Source organism: Apiospora phragmitis (genome assembly GCF_038363925.1).
Source record: "Apiospora phragmitis strain CBS 135458 chromosome Unknown utg000009l:1.0-1189150.0:1.0-1190623.0, whole genome shotgun sequence".
NCBI lineage: Eukaryota > Fungi > Ascomycota > Sordariomycetes > Amphisphaeriales > Apiosporaceae > Apiospora > Apiospora phragmitis.
This window is the reverse complement of record NW_027117408.1, coordinates 672,546-688,046: the sequence shown is the minus strand read 5'-3', so window position 1 is coordinate 688,046 and position 15,501 is coordinate 672,546. Positions and strand designations below refer to the sequence as shown.

Sequence of the window (15,501 nt, the reverse complement as noted above, 5' to 3'; positions counted from 1 at the left end):
TGAAGATCTTGCCGAGCTCGGAAGATTTGGGCAACTTCTTCAAGGTCACGTCACTGAGATGAAGGCCGATCACTTATAAAATCTAGCGCGTCTCTGTCCAACCAGCCAAGATACCCGCAGCAATTCCCGTGCGGCTTGCTCTGCTCGTAGTACGTTGCAATACCGGTTCGTGAATATTCCGCCTGTAGGTAAATAAATACACGACTATTTCTACAGCAATCGCATGGTCTGAAATAGCCACAAACAAAGTGTACAGCATCCAGGCCAAGGCCCGTTGTTCGCTTGTCCTGGAGTAGCCTACCTAATCTCAGTTTGCCCCGGTCTTGGCATCCCATCGAGCTTTGACTCGAATTGGGACTGAGCTGGAGCGCTGGGCTCCAACTGGCGACAGAACTCCAAAAAGCTCCAACCCGCCCACACAGTCCGTCAATCGCCAACGACCAAGCCATGCCACCACGTCTACCATTACAGTCCGCAAAGGCCGCAAAAGAGGGCGCGAGTCTGCTGAGCCGATCCGCCGGCCCCGACAGCCAGGCAGTATGTTTCTTTTGCTCCCTGTCCTCCCGTCATGCCGCCCGACCAGCAGCAGCAGCAGGATCCCCCGCGCGACAACCGAGGCGGAAACCTCTCAACACCACCACCGCGCGCCGCTTCCAGTCCACAGCCGCAGCTGCTGCCGTCGCACCTACCTCTCGCTCCGAGCGCTACCCCAGAATTAGACCCTCGAAAGGAGCTAGAACAGGCCCTGCTTGATCTGCAGAAGCATGCGGCGAACTTCGTCAACCTCTCCAGGTTGCAGCTGGCCATCTCCGGCTTGCGCCAGCAGCCCGGCCACGAGTCGGTGCGAGTAGCAATCCTGGGTCTGACGAGCAGCTCAGATGTCAGCAATACCGCGAAACAGCTCCTGAAGCTGCTTCTTGCAGACCCGTTGAAGACCGAAGAGGAATGGGAGCAAGAGATTGACCGGCACAACCTGGCCCAGCCCATGATCATTCGGGTGGGAGTTGAAGAGCAACAAGAGCTCGGTACCATGTCCATGACTAGAGGCAGCCTGCTCCACGAAATCAACGTCTCCTCTATAGCGCTGAACGGGCACAAGCTGGAGCTGCTCCTCATGGAGACAAACCCGTACGCTGCGGCGCAGGACGAAGGGTTGAGCGCCTTTGAAGAAGCCGTGCTGGTGCCCACCGTGGACATCCCCACGTCCAACACGGGTCGGTACACTCCCATTACGACGCCAGTTCACAAGGCGCTCCTGGTCGCTGATGGCCTCTTGGGAGCGGGCTTGGTCGCGACACTCCCACTAATAGAAAGCGAGAGCATCATCGCGGCCGCGGTCAACCTACCAGAGTACAAGCCGGCGGACGCTTCCGCGCTTCCGTTCACGGTGGTGGATGTGGGGACCGCAGGAGCCGGTCTCCGCCTGATCCGAAAAGACATAGGCAACGCCATGGAGTTTGAACACAAGTGGTTCGAGAGCAACGTGCCGAAGCTCGTGGAGTGGCTAAAACAGGACCTGATCTCCACCCCGGAGAACAACGCCACCAAGCCTCCGGTGCGCCGACTCATCGCGTCCCTGCTGCAGAACGCCTCCGCTTCCATCCAGCGCGAGGAGGCGAGGCAGCTCTCCACTACGCTATCGTCACCATCACCATCTACTACTTTGCCTTCCAACACATCCCACCTTCAGCGGGGGCTCTCCGAGTGGGCCGAAACGGCGCACACCGAACTGCAAGAGCAGCTCGACCTCGCATTCTCCAGCCGGCGCTGGCGGAAGCTGGGCTGGTGGAAGCTGTTCTGGCGTGTCGATGATGTCGGCATGCTCACCACCGATATCCTCAGCCAGCGCTTCTTACCCGGCGCTGAGCGGAATGCCATCTTCCTCGCCGGTCGCATTGAGGAGGCCGGCGTCCCCACCAGCAACTTCCCCATCACTTACACCAGCCCTGCATCCTCTTCGCCATCATCGTCGGAAGTACAAGAACCGAACCCGACTTCTCTTGCCAACACCACCTCCAAAGCAGCAGGCTCCCACATCGCCCGCTGGCCGACCAGCATCCCCACGGCGCGGTCCTACCTGCAGAACAAGACGATCCCGGCCCTGCAGGCCCTGGCCCAGAAGCTCGTGCTGCAGACCCTGAGCACCTCGGGCCTCACGACGTCGCTCGGCGCCCTCGCCTACTTCGGCACGCTGGCGACGGGCCTCTACGAGGCGGGCGCCGTCGCCGCGCTGGGCATCGTCTGGAGCATGCGTCGCATGCAGCAGCAGTGGGAGGCCGCCCGCGCCTTCTGGGAGGGCGAGGTGCGCGAGGAAGGGCGCAAGGCCGTCCGCGGCGTCGAGGTTTCCGTCGCCCACGTCTTGGACAATGACGCGGCAGCGCGCGGTGGTGGAAGCAGTGCCAGCAGCCCTTCGGCGCAAGATCTGGCGGCGGCGGAGCTGGACAAGGCGCGGGAGTTGGTGGATAAGGCCATGCTCGCGCTCGAGAAGCTCAAGTGAAGAAAGAGGTGAATGATGATCGTCTCGAAAGGAAAAAAAACACCCCTCAGACTAAATAACTGATTGATGAGCTGCACACTTGGCGTTACATGATGGAAGTCATGGAGGCAAGACCCCCCTGTATCACAAATGTACGATATCATGTTAGTCCGTCGACGAGAACGAGCCTCGTGTAGAATATAGCCATGAACTCTACTGTATCAAGCAACTGTAGCAGTGATGGTGTGTTCATGTGTATACCAATCCATGAATTGCTTTCATTAAGGAGGGTTTGGAGCAAACGAACAAGTAGATAGAGGCGGGCAAGTCGGCCGGCCAGCTGACCGAAATGGTGTGGGTCAAGCTTGCAACACGAGTGGTCTCGAGAAGAACCTAGGATTCAGGTAGCTTGGGCATTTGTATTATAGAAATCTAGGCGAAGAAGCGCTCAGAACAAGAAGTGGTCGCTGTCGATCACATGTGTTCGTTCCAACATGATGCAGGTTGGCGTCTAGGTAGAAGCAGGGCACCCGTCTCTCTCCCCATAACCCGCTAATACCAATCGTCGCCCCAATCCCCTCCAGAGTAATCCACCGTGGCCGATGCTTCTGCTGCCCATTCACCATTCCCTTGACTTGCATTCATATTTTCGGTGCTGTACATGGTCGTGACATCATCTGCGGCCACGTACATGGTTTCCATCTGGAAGTCCACGTTGGTAGTTGCCGCGCTATTGTAATCCGTCGCTGCCATGTTGTAATCTGTCGATGTGGCAGTGCTGTAGTCCGTCGCTGTTATCGTTGTCGAGTTGTCGTAGTAGGTAGCTGACAAATCAACCTGCGTGTATTGCGCATTGCTCAAGTTAGCCTCGATGTTGATATTCGTGATGTTGACGTCGTTGCTAGTGGCAGGTAGCGATACTGGCGGTTGTGCAAAGTAGGATTCGGATGCTGCCTGGTTGCTTTCAATGATGATTTGGTTGTTCTGTATCACTGCTGGTTGTTGGGAGTACGCTGCCATTGATCCATCTGCTGCGTTGACATTGCTTTCGCTATTCATTGTAAAGTTCTGATTGATGGTCTGCTGCTGGTTTATGGTGCCATGTTCCGAAGGTGGAATATAATATTGTGGCTGCTGGTTGGCGATGTATTGACCTTGCGTTTGTGGTGGTGGTTGGTTCATCGCATACTGCCCTTGTTGCCCCTGAGTTGGTGGGCTCATCATGGGTGCTTGAGCTGGCGGGCGCTGTTGCATCTGCATTGGCGCACCTTGCATTGGGGGATTCTGGACTGCATACGGCTGACCGGGTGCTTGTACACCACCGGGCTGGAAGTTCGAGGCTGGCTGTTGGACTGGCTGCATGTTCGGGCGAGGACCGGGCAGGCCCTGGCTTTGCGGGGGAGCCGTCTGCGCATGCACGTGCGGCGGCCGGTGTGGGCGCGGGGGCTGTTGTCCTGGCTGTTGATCTTGTGAGGTGTTGTAAAGCTGGTGCGCGGCCATCGCGCCGGCGACGCCATCACCGCCCATAGACTCGGCCATCAAGGCACCCCCAATAACGGCAGTCGTCTGTTGAAAGGTTGGGCTTTTCCACATCTTCTTGGCCCACTTCTTCATATCTTGGCCAACATTGCCCAGAGATGCCGGGGCATTTCCATTGGACGGGCTCTGTGTTTGATAGGGTGCCTGGGCTTGTTGGCTCTGTGGAGCATGTACTGGCGAGTTGGCACTTTGATGCCCCGCCGCTGGAGGCGTATGACTATAGCCGGGTTATTGAGCATATAATGGCTGAGTGCTATTCGGCGATTGCATCGCTTGCCCTTGTGGAGGATGTATGTGGGCGTTGTTCTGGATGCTGCCCGATTGCGGGAAGTTTAGTGGTGCAGATTGGGGTTGTTGCTGTTGAGGGTGTTGTTGTGTGGTCATTTGGGATGTTGTGTGTCCCATATGACTAGACCCCAGAAGCTGATGAGGCTTTGGGGGCACCAAATATGGGCCACCTGAAGGGAGAGGCGCAGAAGTTGTTTGGGCGCCCTGCGGTGGCCTATGCATCATTTGCTGCGTGGCCGAAGAAAGGCTGGATGGTCCGCCGGGTCCTAATGGAATACCGTGACTCTGAGTATGCGGCGTGCTACCCATGTGATGAGCGCCAGGAGGTTGATGTACGGTGGTTGGAAGCAGAGGCGAGTATAAGGACGCTTGTGGGGCAGTTTGTGCATGACCGATGGGAGGCTTTGTCGGAGAACTTGTAAGTCCCGAGTTATTGATTGACGGGAAGAAGCTGAAACCTGGAGCAGAAGATGGTGGTGGCGCTTGATAGAGGGAGGCAATGGAGGCTGCCGGGGATGAAACCTGACTTTGTACCAAAGATGCCGGCGATGTCATGGGTGACGGAAACTGCGAGTATTGCGAAGTAGGTCGCGTTGGTAATTTGTTCGGGATTCCCATAATTGGCTGCTGGGAAGGAGATGGGTTTTGCCCCTGATGTATCACGCCATTGGGATTGCCCGTCACAGCTGGTTTCTGAGGATTGTGAGGGGGGTCGCTGGACTTGTTGCGGCGCAGCGCTCTGGGGTGGCTTCTCCTGGTACGCTGCCGGTGGCCACTCCGTGTTCATCGTCGATGATTGTTGCGTGTGTACCTGCTGTGGTTTGATTTGCGAGGGAGGGTTGGGCGGAGGCTTAGAATGCTGTAACCCCTGGATCGTATCATGATCCTGATATACCGAAGGAATGGGTGCAGGGGCTTGAACATGACTTTCAGGCCCATCTCCCGGTGTAGACAGAGGAAAGTGTGGCTCCGACGGCATCGGCTGCTGGGTTGTTGTACTCGATGCTTGAGATTCCGATATTGAAGGTGTCTGGGGTAGAGGCGCGAAATTAGTTATCAAGTCAGCGGTAGCAGAGCCCGATAAAGACCCATTGCTGACGAGATCTGCGTTGTTGACTGTAGGAGTTCCCATATGATTGGTCTGAGATGATTGATCTAGCTTTGCGAGACTCCCACTCGTTGAGCTTGAGGAGTTTGGGGTCTGGCTCGCTGGAAACGCCGCAGTTCCCTGGCTCGTTGCTGGCGTTTGCGATCCATTAGTGGCGGTAACTGGTCTCTGAGGCTCCGAAGCCGCGGATTGATCAGCATCATGTACTGTTTCATTGGTATGAGAAGATGGAGCGAGTTGGGGTTGACTTGATGGGGCGTTGCTACTATTGGTCTGAATAGGAGCCTGCTGAGTAGTCATATGCCCTAACGAATTCCCATATTCAGATGTGGCTTGAGCTTGCTGGCCCTGCACTGTGGCGACCTGCGTCGCGCTGATCTTACTTGGCACGATTGGATCCAACGATAACTCGACAGGCCGCTCTGTGGTCGATAGTTCTTGGGCCTCCATAACCTGAGTTATCTCCGAGACTAATGGATCTTTGCCCGGTTTGATCGCATGGAAGACGAAAAATCCCGGTCCCAGCCCAGACCCTAAAGAGGAGGGGGCATGAGACTGAGATGGTAATTGATCTGGCATGGTGTTGACACGATGAGGGTGCGGATGGTCGTTGTAGTCTGGAAAGTCAGGCATTCGAAGGGGTGGGTCTTTACTGCCATGATGGTGCATTCTCTCAGTCTTCAGTGGTGGGGGTGAAAGCCCGGCTGGCCTGAGACCTGGCGCAGCATTAACGCTCCCTGAAATAGTTGATGCATGAGGACGGCTATGGCAGGCTTTTGCGGGCTTGAGTACCGAAGGGCAGTGAGTGAGATCTGTGTCCCTCAAGGGAATCGTTTCCTGGTTCGAACTGGGTGCGATACTCTCAGTTTGACTCTGGCTCAATGGGCTTTCAGAGCGGTTTGCGGGTCGAAGAACCGCCGGGATAGGGGAATGCCGGAATCCGGGTGTGGAGCAAGGCCTGTCACGAGAAGAACTCCTTGGACCCATTGATGGCGTCAGCACTGTTGGGTGTCTATTGATCGCCGATGTTGGTACTTGTGCTGGGGAAGAGTACCTCCTTTGATCAAGGTGGCCGAGTTCACGATTCTGGAACTCCATTAACGAGCTTCCCCAAGGCACCAAGGAAGATCGTTTAGGCAGCCCGGATTCATCTGCGTCGGGTTTAGTCCCAGGCTTCCATGCTTGGAAGATTGCGCCTTCTTGGGGAGATGCTGTAGTGGAGTTGTGATGTACGTTGCCCGAACTGTTTATCGAGGAATCGCTTGGCGACTGGCCAGAGGTATGATCTTTATCCGATGGCCGAAAGGAGAAAGAGGCATACACCAGCGGGTATGCACCTATTGGCTGCTGTATGGGAGCTGATGGCGCGGAATGATTGTTGGTATTGGCGCCTGTTGGACCTTTTTCTGGGGGCGGACCACTTGGGCCTTCTGAAGACAGTTCAGCCAAAGCAGTCCCGGTGAATGAGTGCGATGCGTCAAGCTCACTTGGTGCCAACTCATCAGCGCATTTTTGAGTATCTTGACTCGCCAGCTCTGCGAGGAACTCGTGCGATGGTATGTGTGTTGATGCTTGAAAGCCAGAGCCAGGAGCATCGTTGGGTCCGCCCGATGGTTGGGATACTAAAGGAAGTGGTTCATGGCCAACCTGTGTCGCATTTGAAGACACTTGCCCTCCCACTGAGATATTCTCCATCCCCGTCAGTCTATTGCCATCCTCCTCCTCGGGCGATGTAAGCACGTCGGCATAACCTCCGGGTCCCAAGTACATAAACTCCTCGGGATCGAAATAACCTGTTGCACCAATTTCATCGATCTCAGCCGGTGGCTTCTTTTGACGCTGGCTCAAGTTGGGTACGGCGCCGCTTTGGGTCCCCCCAAGAGTATCCCGTCGCTTCGTCTGTATGTCGCTGGCCAGGCGTTCCTCTGGTTCCAGGTCAAAGGAGCCGATTCCGAAGCCGACATATTCGGGGAACTCATCGCCAGGCTTCGGGAAATGGTACTGTACGAGCCCCGAAGGCTTGTACCGATATAACCATCGTGTGCCATCGTAATCCCATTCCCAGCCTTCAGGAAGGACCGACATCACGTATACCCCGGAATGCTAGGAGATCGAATCAAAGCAGTTGATTATCTTCTAGTTGATGTGCGGGGGTCGGCGGTGCGTCCTCGGTCAAGCTCTGTGGCACGAGAAGCAAGCACCGCGCTATTGAGGACCCGGCAGAGGCAGAGGGGTCGAGGAGGGATTCTATATCGCACCAGTCTTGCTGCCGTATGTCGAGACTTGGAAACAGATGAGGGAATAACGCAGTATGCAAGATCGTTCCAGAAACCCCGGGTGACAGATCAATTAGCACGAACGAGCAGCAATTGAGAAGTGCAATGTGCGATGCCGCTAAGAAAGCCACAAAACACCGTCGGAAACCATTGAGCTCAAGTGCATACGATCAACCATAACATATGCTGGCTGGAAATAACGACGAAAGGATGATCTCGGGAAGTTGTCCGGCTTTGGTTTTCATGGTAGCAATCCTCGGTCGCTTGCTTCGGTTTGCCCATCGCGGCTGGCATGTCCCCAGCCATGAAAAGGTACTCAGTCAATAAGACAGCCCTGGTTTTCCTTTTTCTTCTCCCTCTTCCACTTTCCAGCAGACGGGAACATTCGGACTAGCCTGCCATGGCCGACACGCGAAGCCTCTTTCGATGTGTTCAGCTGCCGGTGGCTTGCAGGAGCTGAACTTTAGGGCCAAAATAGACCTGCCCCCGAGTTCAAGAGAAGCATGCTGCATCCTGCCAAGGCGACTATGTCAGACGCTTCGGAATGAGTGCGCATTCATGTTACGAGACCTCTAACGGGTGCCAATCGACGATATCGCCGAATGAGAGTTGTAAGTTGTAGAGGTTGGGTGTTTGAATCTTGGGATCAAGGAGGTGAAGAGGGAGTTTCGGTTCTTACCTAGAGGTTTTTGTTGGTCTGTGCGCGGATTTGGTCAGCGAGAGCGTAACCCAAAATACATGTAGGTACAGGGATAATTTACTGTGCTTCATTTATTTCTGGGCACGGCGTGCTTGTTTGCTTCGATGGCTGCATCAGACCTGTCAAGTTTCACACTATGAGTTTGGAAGCATGTAAGGAGGACTGGGACACAGTGTTTGTTTAGGCTAACATATATTTTTACTGAACTTTGCTGGAGATTTGGTCGAATCTGGACTTGTATGCAAGCCTTCCCAGACACTCCGTGGGTCAAGCATTCAAGCTTTGAGTCCGGCAGCATACTTCTTCTCAGAATGCTGTAGAGATATTTTCATGCCCCAGCCATCGACCGCGTCTCAAACACCCTGTCGCACCGTCAGAACGGTGGCGAGTAGCGCAAGCCCGAGTTCCAACTCCCCATCATGGTGTCCGGCACACTACTCACGGGGCGCCGGTCTGCTCTGGTACGGCTGTCGGCCGAGGCGGCGCTCCACTGTTCCACACCCAACCTCGGCTGCCCGCTCGTCGTGGCGGGCACGACCTCGTCGACGCATATGTCGTCGCCACGAATCGGCCGTACTCCGTGAGCGCCATCCTCGCGGTCTCGCTCGTGAAGTGCCTGGCGCTGGCAAGAAGTCATATACCTCGCACGTGTAGGGCTTCGTTTCTTTCCCTCGCTACATGCCTAGTATTTTGAGGGTTCGGGAACGGTGCCTTTCATTATACGAAGCCTTGCCGAAACTTATTTACGTGTTACAATGATTCACGTGATATACTCAACGTCCACGGGCGGTCGCAGGGATGAAGGAGTGGACGAAGATGAGTGGATGCCGACATCCGCTCGGGAAAAATAAAGAGGGCCGACTTGCATGTCGAGCCATACCACCGGTTATGTGTGCATTGATTCCCTCTCCAAGCGAGGTCAACCGTACGAATACTTCACTTTTTAGTAGTGAGCCGTTCCTTCAGCAAGCCAACCTCGTAATTCAGTTTGCGAGATCAGTCGCCGATTTCGACAATGTCGCCTTTCGAGGAGGATGCTTTAGAGGGCAAAGACTGGAAAGAAGAGCTACCTTACCGGCAGGAGGAATTACCTTTCTCCATATATTGGTTGGTACGACACCCTTTTGATGAGGACACATAGGAACGCAAGAGCAGGCAAGAGAACTCACACTAGTCCTGCGCTGAAGTGGCAATGTGCTTCCAGGCGAACCTAAGGCGCCGAACCTCAGAGGAATCATCGCTGACGTCTATCTAGGACTACCCACCACGAAAGAGTACAGCCTGGTATCCACGTCCACGGGAGCGACCTGCCATGTGGCCTCCAAGAGCGACGTCTGTATCGCCACATAGGGTATGGAGGGCGGAAGTTGACTGGCAAACCTCCGCAGAGGTTTGGCCGGACGATCGTTCTACTGTCTGGAAGGGGAAAATGGGACATCGATCAGAAGATGACAGGCCATTTTACAAGCACAAACGGGGGCCCAAGCCTCCATCAATGCAGAGACCGGGAATTCGGAGGGATAGCATCCACGATATCCCGGCAACAAAACCCAGCTCAGCTCCGTCCATCACAACGGTCTCAGAAGACTTCGGCAATTCATACATGTCCGAGCAGCTACTTGATGATGTAACTCCCCTCGAATATCTCTGCGAAGCATGCCGTCGCATCAACCCCCAGAGCCTGAAGCTTGGCCTTAGACACACCATGACCTACGCATTCTCTATGATTCGACATCTTGCTGTTCTCTCTGCTGGAAGATTCATCTGCTCGTCAGTAAAAGCTGGTCAGTTGACCGTGCTACTCAGAGTCGTCTCCAGATAATGTTGGATGACTCGATGGTCAAGGTTGTTGATCCGAAAAATGGAAACATTGTCGAAGAAAAGTAAGACAATTACAACCAGTCTTGTTTTGGATCGGAAAGAAGCTGATTTGGTGGAGCAATTAGTCCTTGGAATGTTTTTACCAATGAGCTCGGCCCACCAGTAGAGTACAGAATCAAGTATAGACGGGCACTAACAACAACGAGGTCCGACGAGTCGTTCGCGGTCGCCAGGGCGTGGCTTGACGAATGCGTTCTGAGCCACAGCAGCACGTACCCTTCAGGGTGTGACGCCGAGCCACCACCCACAACACTAGTACCAAAGCTGCCGAGAAGGTTGATAGACCTGAAAAGCGAAACGGGCAGGCCGGGAGAGGTGGCATTGGTCCAGCCACGGCATCCCGGGACCTACGGCTACGCGACATTGAGCTACTGCTGGGGTCAGGTTCAGGGTACGGCTTGGCTCACCACCAAGGCGAATCTGGACTCTCGGACCACCAGGGGGTTTGCTCGGTTATCGCTGCCCAAACCCTCTGGGACACGCTTCTCATAGCCGGAGAGGCTTGGCCTCCGCTACATGTGGATTGACGCCTTACGCATAGTGCAGGACGACAAAGACGACTGGGAATTCGAAGGCTCACGAATGGCCGGTATCTATGCCGGCTCGTAGGTTACGATCTCGGCCTCGTCTGGCACTTCCTCCCACGACGGAATTTTTAATACACAGTCCACAACTCCTATCGACTCGAGAGGCCTTATTCGCATCGACTGTGAACTACGCGATGGCCGGCGAAGTCAGCTCTACATTGATACTCCACCGGCAGATACCTTTTCGTGGCCGCTCAGTCATTTGGCTAGGGGACCGCTTTCAACCCGCGCCTGGTGTTTCCAAGAACGCGCTCTCTCGCCGCGCAATCTGTACTACACTGACTGCCAGCTTCTATGGCAATGTGAGCATAGCCTCAACTACGGGTCACACCGGAAGTCAGAGAAGGAGCAAAAGTGTTTCCGAGTGGTCTCGAGGCAAAAGTTCTTTCCACAGAAGATATCTTCGGAGTGTGGTAACGTATGTCATCTTATAACCGACACCCCTGTATAATACTAAAATGGCTCACCGCTATTTTTCTTTATTACTTATTTTCTTAATTAATTTTAAAATAATTTATCTTATTTTTTTTTATATTATATTTATTTAATATTTATAACACTTTATATATAAAATAATATTACTGCCGCGATTTTTAACGTTATAAATAATAAAATAATACGCCGAGCCGCTTTAAATTAAAGTATATTAGAAACTACGCTAGTTAACCGCCTCTATAGAATTAAATTAAAGCGAGAGGTTAAAGAAAATTATTAAAAGCTTTTTTTAATATAAGAAAAGTATTTAATAAATTAAGTTTTAACTTAAAAAGCCTTTAATATAATACCGATGTATATATAAATTAAAAAACTAGCTTAATAAAGTTTAACCCTTAAAATAAACTATTAATTATTTAGTAAAAAATTAAATAAAAGCCTTCCTTCGACGCTACTTAACTTTAAAATAAAGAGGTAACGCCGAATCGACTTTTAGCGTATTAATAAAGTATTAATTAAAGTAATTAAGTTTTAGTTTTTAATTAAATTACGTATAACGTATCTTATAAGCGAATATCTTACTTTTATAAATTTTTTTATAGCTTTAACCTTTTTTTATATTCTTTTATATTTAAAAATACTATAACTTTAAAAAGAGAGCAATATAATTCTAGCGTTTTAAACGCTTTAAAAAGACTTAATTTTAAACGTATAAAAAGCTATATTAATTTATTACGTCTTATCGAAAACTTTATAGCGTAAATAAAATAATTAACCTATAAGACGCGAAATATTTACGAATTCTCAAAAGTTTTTAAATTTTAAAGAAAATATAATTATTCGATATATTATTAATTTAAATACGCGATCGTTTCTTCCTCGGCTAAGTAGTATAAAAGATATAACGAATTAATTACTTAACTTACGTAACGCGGGACGCGTCGGCGTTAATTAGGCCTCTAATTTTATATAATAATAACTAGACCTCCGGACGCGTTTTAACCGAAGAATCGATTATTAAAGAGTCCTCTACGAAGATCCCAACGCGTATCGCGTGTAGTTTATCCTCGTACGAAATATAATTTATAAGTACGAGATCTAAAAGGAGGATATTTATAACTTCGATAAGACAAGCTTTTTTATAAGTTAAATCTCGTTTAAAAGAATTATAACTATTTTCGATTAACGCGGAAAGCCTAGGGTAATATAATAAAGAAACCGAGAATAAGTTATAGTTATTTAAAGCGTTAGATTATATAGTTACGCTATCTTTCCGTATATTATTTTTACCGAGAAAACGCACCTCTCTTCTTAGTACGAAAACAGCTTATTATTAAAAAACTAAGTGATCGTAATTATTAAAAATAATTAAATTACGAATAAAAGAGGCGAAAACTAGATTCGATACTTTAATAAATATACGAAGTTTTATACGAAAAGTGCTTACCGCTTATTAATTTTTAACGGCTATAAAAGTTATTACTTAATAACTTTCGAGCTTTATTATAAAAAGAACTCGATTATTATACTTTATATACCTTCTTATTTATTATATAAGTTTTAACCTTTTAATATCGGCTGTTTTCGTGTATTAAAAAAGGGCGTATAAAAAAGAAATTAAATATTTTATACGAGCGTATATTACTTATATTTTAAAGGAGGATTTCTTACTAACGTTTTAAAAAGCGTTCCAGGCGACTTTTACCGTTTTAAATATATAAGGAGGCTTTCGAAAAATAAGACTCGTCTCGTATAATCCGGAATATATTATTTTATAATTAAATATAAAGCTACGTATTTTAATACCTCCGGGGACGTTTTTTAACTTATTTATTTTTTAAGAATTAAAAACTTTAAATAATTTAATTAAAGCTTAATCTTAAACCGAATACGTTTAAAACCGTATCGGATAGTATTAAAATAACTTTTTGATATTTATTTTAACTAGCCTTAATTAGATCGTAAAGGCTATAACGCATATTATACACCGAGTTACTCTTTTAAAAGGTAAGAACGCGACACTTCGAAAATTAAATGAGATGTTTAGCCGGCGCCGCCGTACGAAAAAGAAACGGCTATAGGATAGAGGATTATTTCGTATATAAGCTAAAAAAGACCTGTAGTTTTAAAAAGACGTTAATAAATAATTATAAAACGAATCGCGTTAGAGGAGTAATTATACGAGGACGTTTAAAACACGCTTATAACGCTATAGAATCTGCGGAGAGCCCGGGCATAATACGCGTACTTATTAAAATAATATAAAAGTATTTAAAGATAAAGATTCTAATTAATTTTAATATATTAAATGCGTTGTGGTGAAATTAACTTATATTTTATCGAAAAGGGTATAAAAGAATAAGATATTCGCTTATATAAGATATTCGCTTATAGGATACGTTACTTTAAATTTAAGTTATTAAACTTAAAAATAAGTGTAATATAAACGAGCACGATATTTTAAAAAGCTAAAGAGGTAATAGCTTTATAATAAATAGTTTAAAATTACGTTTTATTTAATAAAATAACTTAGTTTAAAGTATTAAATAATTATATTAAAATATATATCGATACTTAATAAAGCTATCTCTCCTTTAGTAATTTATAAGAGTAAATCGGTCTAAGAGTAATAGTTCCCTTAAAAACTCGATAAATTTTAAGGATAAAAGTTCGATACAAGTAATAAAGGGTAGATAAATAACTAGATCGCCGTTAAATAGCTCGAAAATGTTTTTATATTAAAAGCCGCCTCGAATAACTTAAAGAATACTCGTTTACTTATTTTAAATAAATATAGTAGTTATATAACCGACGATTTTATATCCTTTTATTATTAAAATAATATTTATTTATTATTTTTACCCCTTTATTTATTACACGTTCTTTAACCCCTCGATATTAAAGTCTTTACCTTTATAAAAGCTTATTATCGAAAGGAGATTAATGTTACGATCGACGAGTTAGTCCCCTCGCGAGGTAATACTTAAGGCGTAGAATTAAATAAAAATAACCGTTTAGTTATTTTTAAAGCTTTTACTTTATAACGTAGTAATTAATTTAAACATATTATAATATAATAATTAAATAAACTTATTAAATAAAAGCTCTCTTTAATTATTTAAATAAGATTATTAATAAATAAATAAGGCCTTATACGAATTAATTCTTTATATAAAAGCCTTAGGTTTTCTTTATATCGAGCTTAAGTAAATTATACGGTTATTAAGAGTTTATCGCCCTAGGCATAAGGGCATGCCCTTAGAAAAGGGGTATAATATTACGATCGGCGGGTTAGTCCCCTCGCGAGGTAGCAGTTAAAGCGTAGAATTAGACAGAAATAACCGTTTAGTTATTTTCGAAGCTTTTACTTTATAGCGTAGTGGTTAATTTAAACATATTATAATAATTAAATTCTTAACTTTATTAACGAATTTATCCTTTATTAATAAACGAAACTTTTTTATATATTATATTAAAGTTTATAAAAAGGTTTTATTAGTTTAAATATTAAAGATAATTAACGTGGTAATAACCTTAAGCTCGTATATATTACTAAGTTATACACTAGCCCTCTTTTACTCGAAAATAATAATCGAAAGTAATTAAAAAAAAGAATATAAGTTTAATTAATTAAAATAAAGCCCTTATATTTATTTAAACTCTTTTAATTAATAATATATTATAATTAATATTAAAAAAGTGTATTAATTTAAAGTATTAATTCGATATTTTTATTAATTAAATTAAAGCGACCTTATTATATAACATTAATTATTTAAAAATATTTTAAAAAAAAAAAAGTAGTATAAAAAGAATTATTTATTAATTAATACGAAATTATAAATCTAGTCTTTAAAAGAGAAGTTAAAGCTCGTAAAGCCTCGAAAGAAGCGAAGGGTATAAATTAGCTCGAATTCGAAATTCGCATTAATTAAAAGTATACAACGTACGAGGGAGGGGCTAGACTAGGTTAAAATTAAAGAATCGGATTTTAAGATATCTACTATATCTATAGTCGAAAGCGATTATATTATAGTCTAGAATTAAAAGAATGGTAGCCATTTAAAGTTGGTGGTCGATTTCCGCGTTTTATTTTAATGGGGTGTCGGTTATGGGGTGACATACGTTATGGAACCACAGTGCCGGAATTTACACGAGGAAAGTTCACTTACAATAGCGATAAGCTGGTGGCCATTAGCGCTCTTGCATAA

General features: G+C 46.9%; 4 protein-coding genes across 4 annotated transcripts; 2 read left to right on the top strand and 2 right to left on the bottom strand.

Annotated features, from left to right (window-relative positions):
• Positions 1-568: 568 nt before the first annotated feature.
• Positions 569-2,497, top strand: PG994_009716 (uncharacterized protein; the record flags this gene model as incomplete). Its single annotated transcript, XM_066861125.1, has 1 exon — positions 569-2,497. One exon carries the CDS (start codon positions 569-571, stop codon positions 2,495-2,497), a length of 1,929 nt encoding a protein of 642 aa, XP_066713295.1.
• A 531-nt stretch (positions 2,498-3,028) lies between these two features.
• Positions 3,029-7,496, bottom strand: PG994_009715 (uncharacterized protein; the record flags this gene model as incomplete). The annotated part of the gene is made up of 2 exons (XM_066861124.1): positions 3,029-4,232; positions 4,762-7,496. 2 exons carry the CDS (start codon positions 7,494-7,496, stop codon positions 3,029-3,031), a joined length of 3,939 nt encoding a protein of 1,312 aa, XP_066713294.1.
• A 1,264-nt stretch (positions 7,497-8,760) lies between these two features.
• PG994_009714 (uncharacterized protein) lies at positions 8,761-9,024 on the bottom strand (the record flags this gene model as incomplete). Its single annotated transcript, XM_066861123.1, has 1 exon — positions 8,761-9,024. One exon carries the CDS (start codon positions 9,022-9,024, stop codon positions 8,761-8,763), a length of 264 nt encoding a protein of 87 aa, XP_066713293.1.
• A 378-nt stretch (positions 9,025-9,402) lies between these two features.
• PG994_009713 (uncharacterized protein) lies at positions 9,403-10,877 on the top strand (the record flags this gene model as incomplete). Its single annotated transcript, XM_066861122.1, has 4 exons — positions 9,403-9,498; positions 9,643-10,157; positions 10,525-10,711; positions 10,761-10,877. 4 exons carry the CDS (start codon positions 9,403-9,405, stop codon positions 10,875-10,877), a joined length of 915 nt encoding a protein of 304 aa, XP_066713292.1.
• Positions 10,878-15,501: the final 4,624 nt, after the last annotated feature.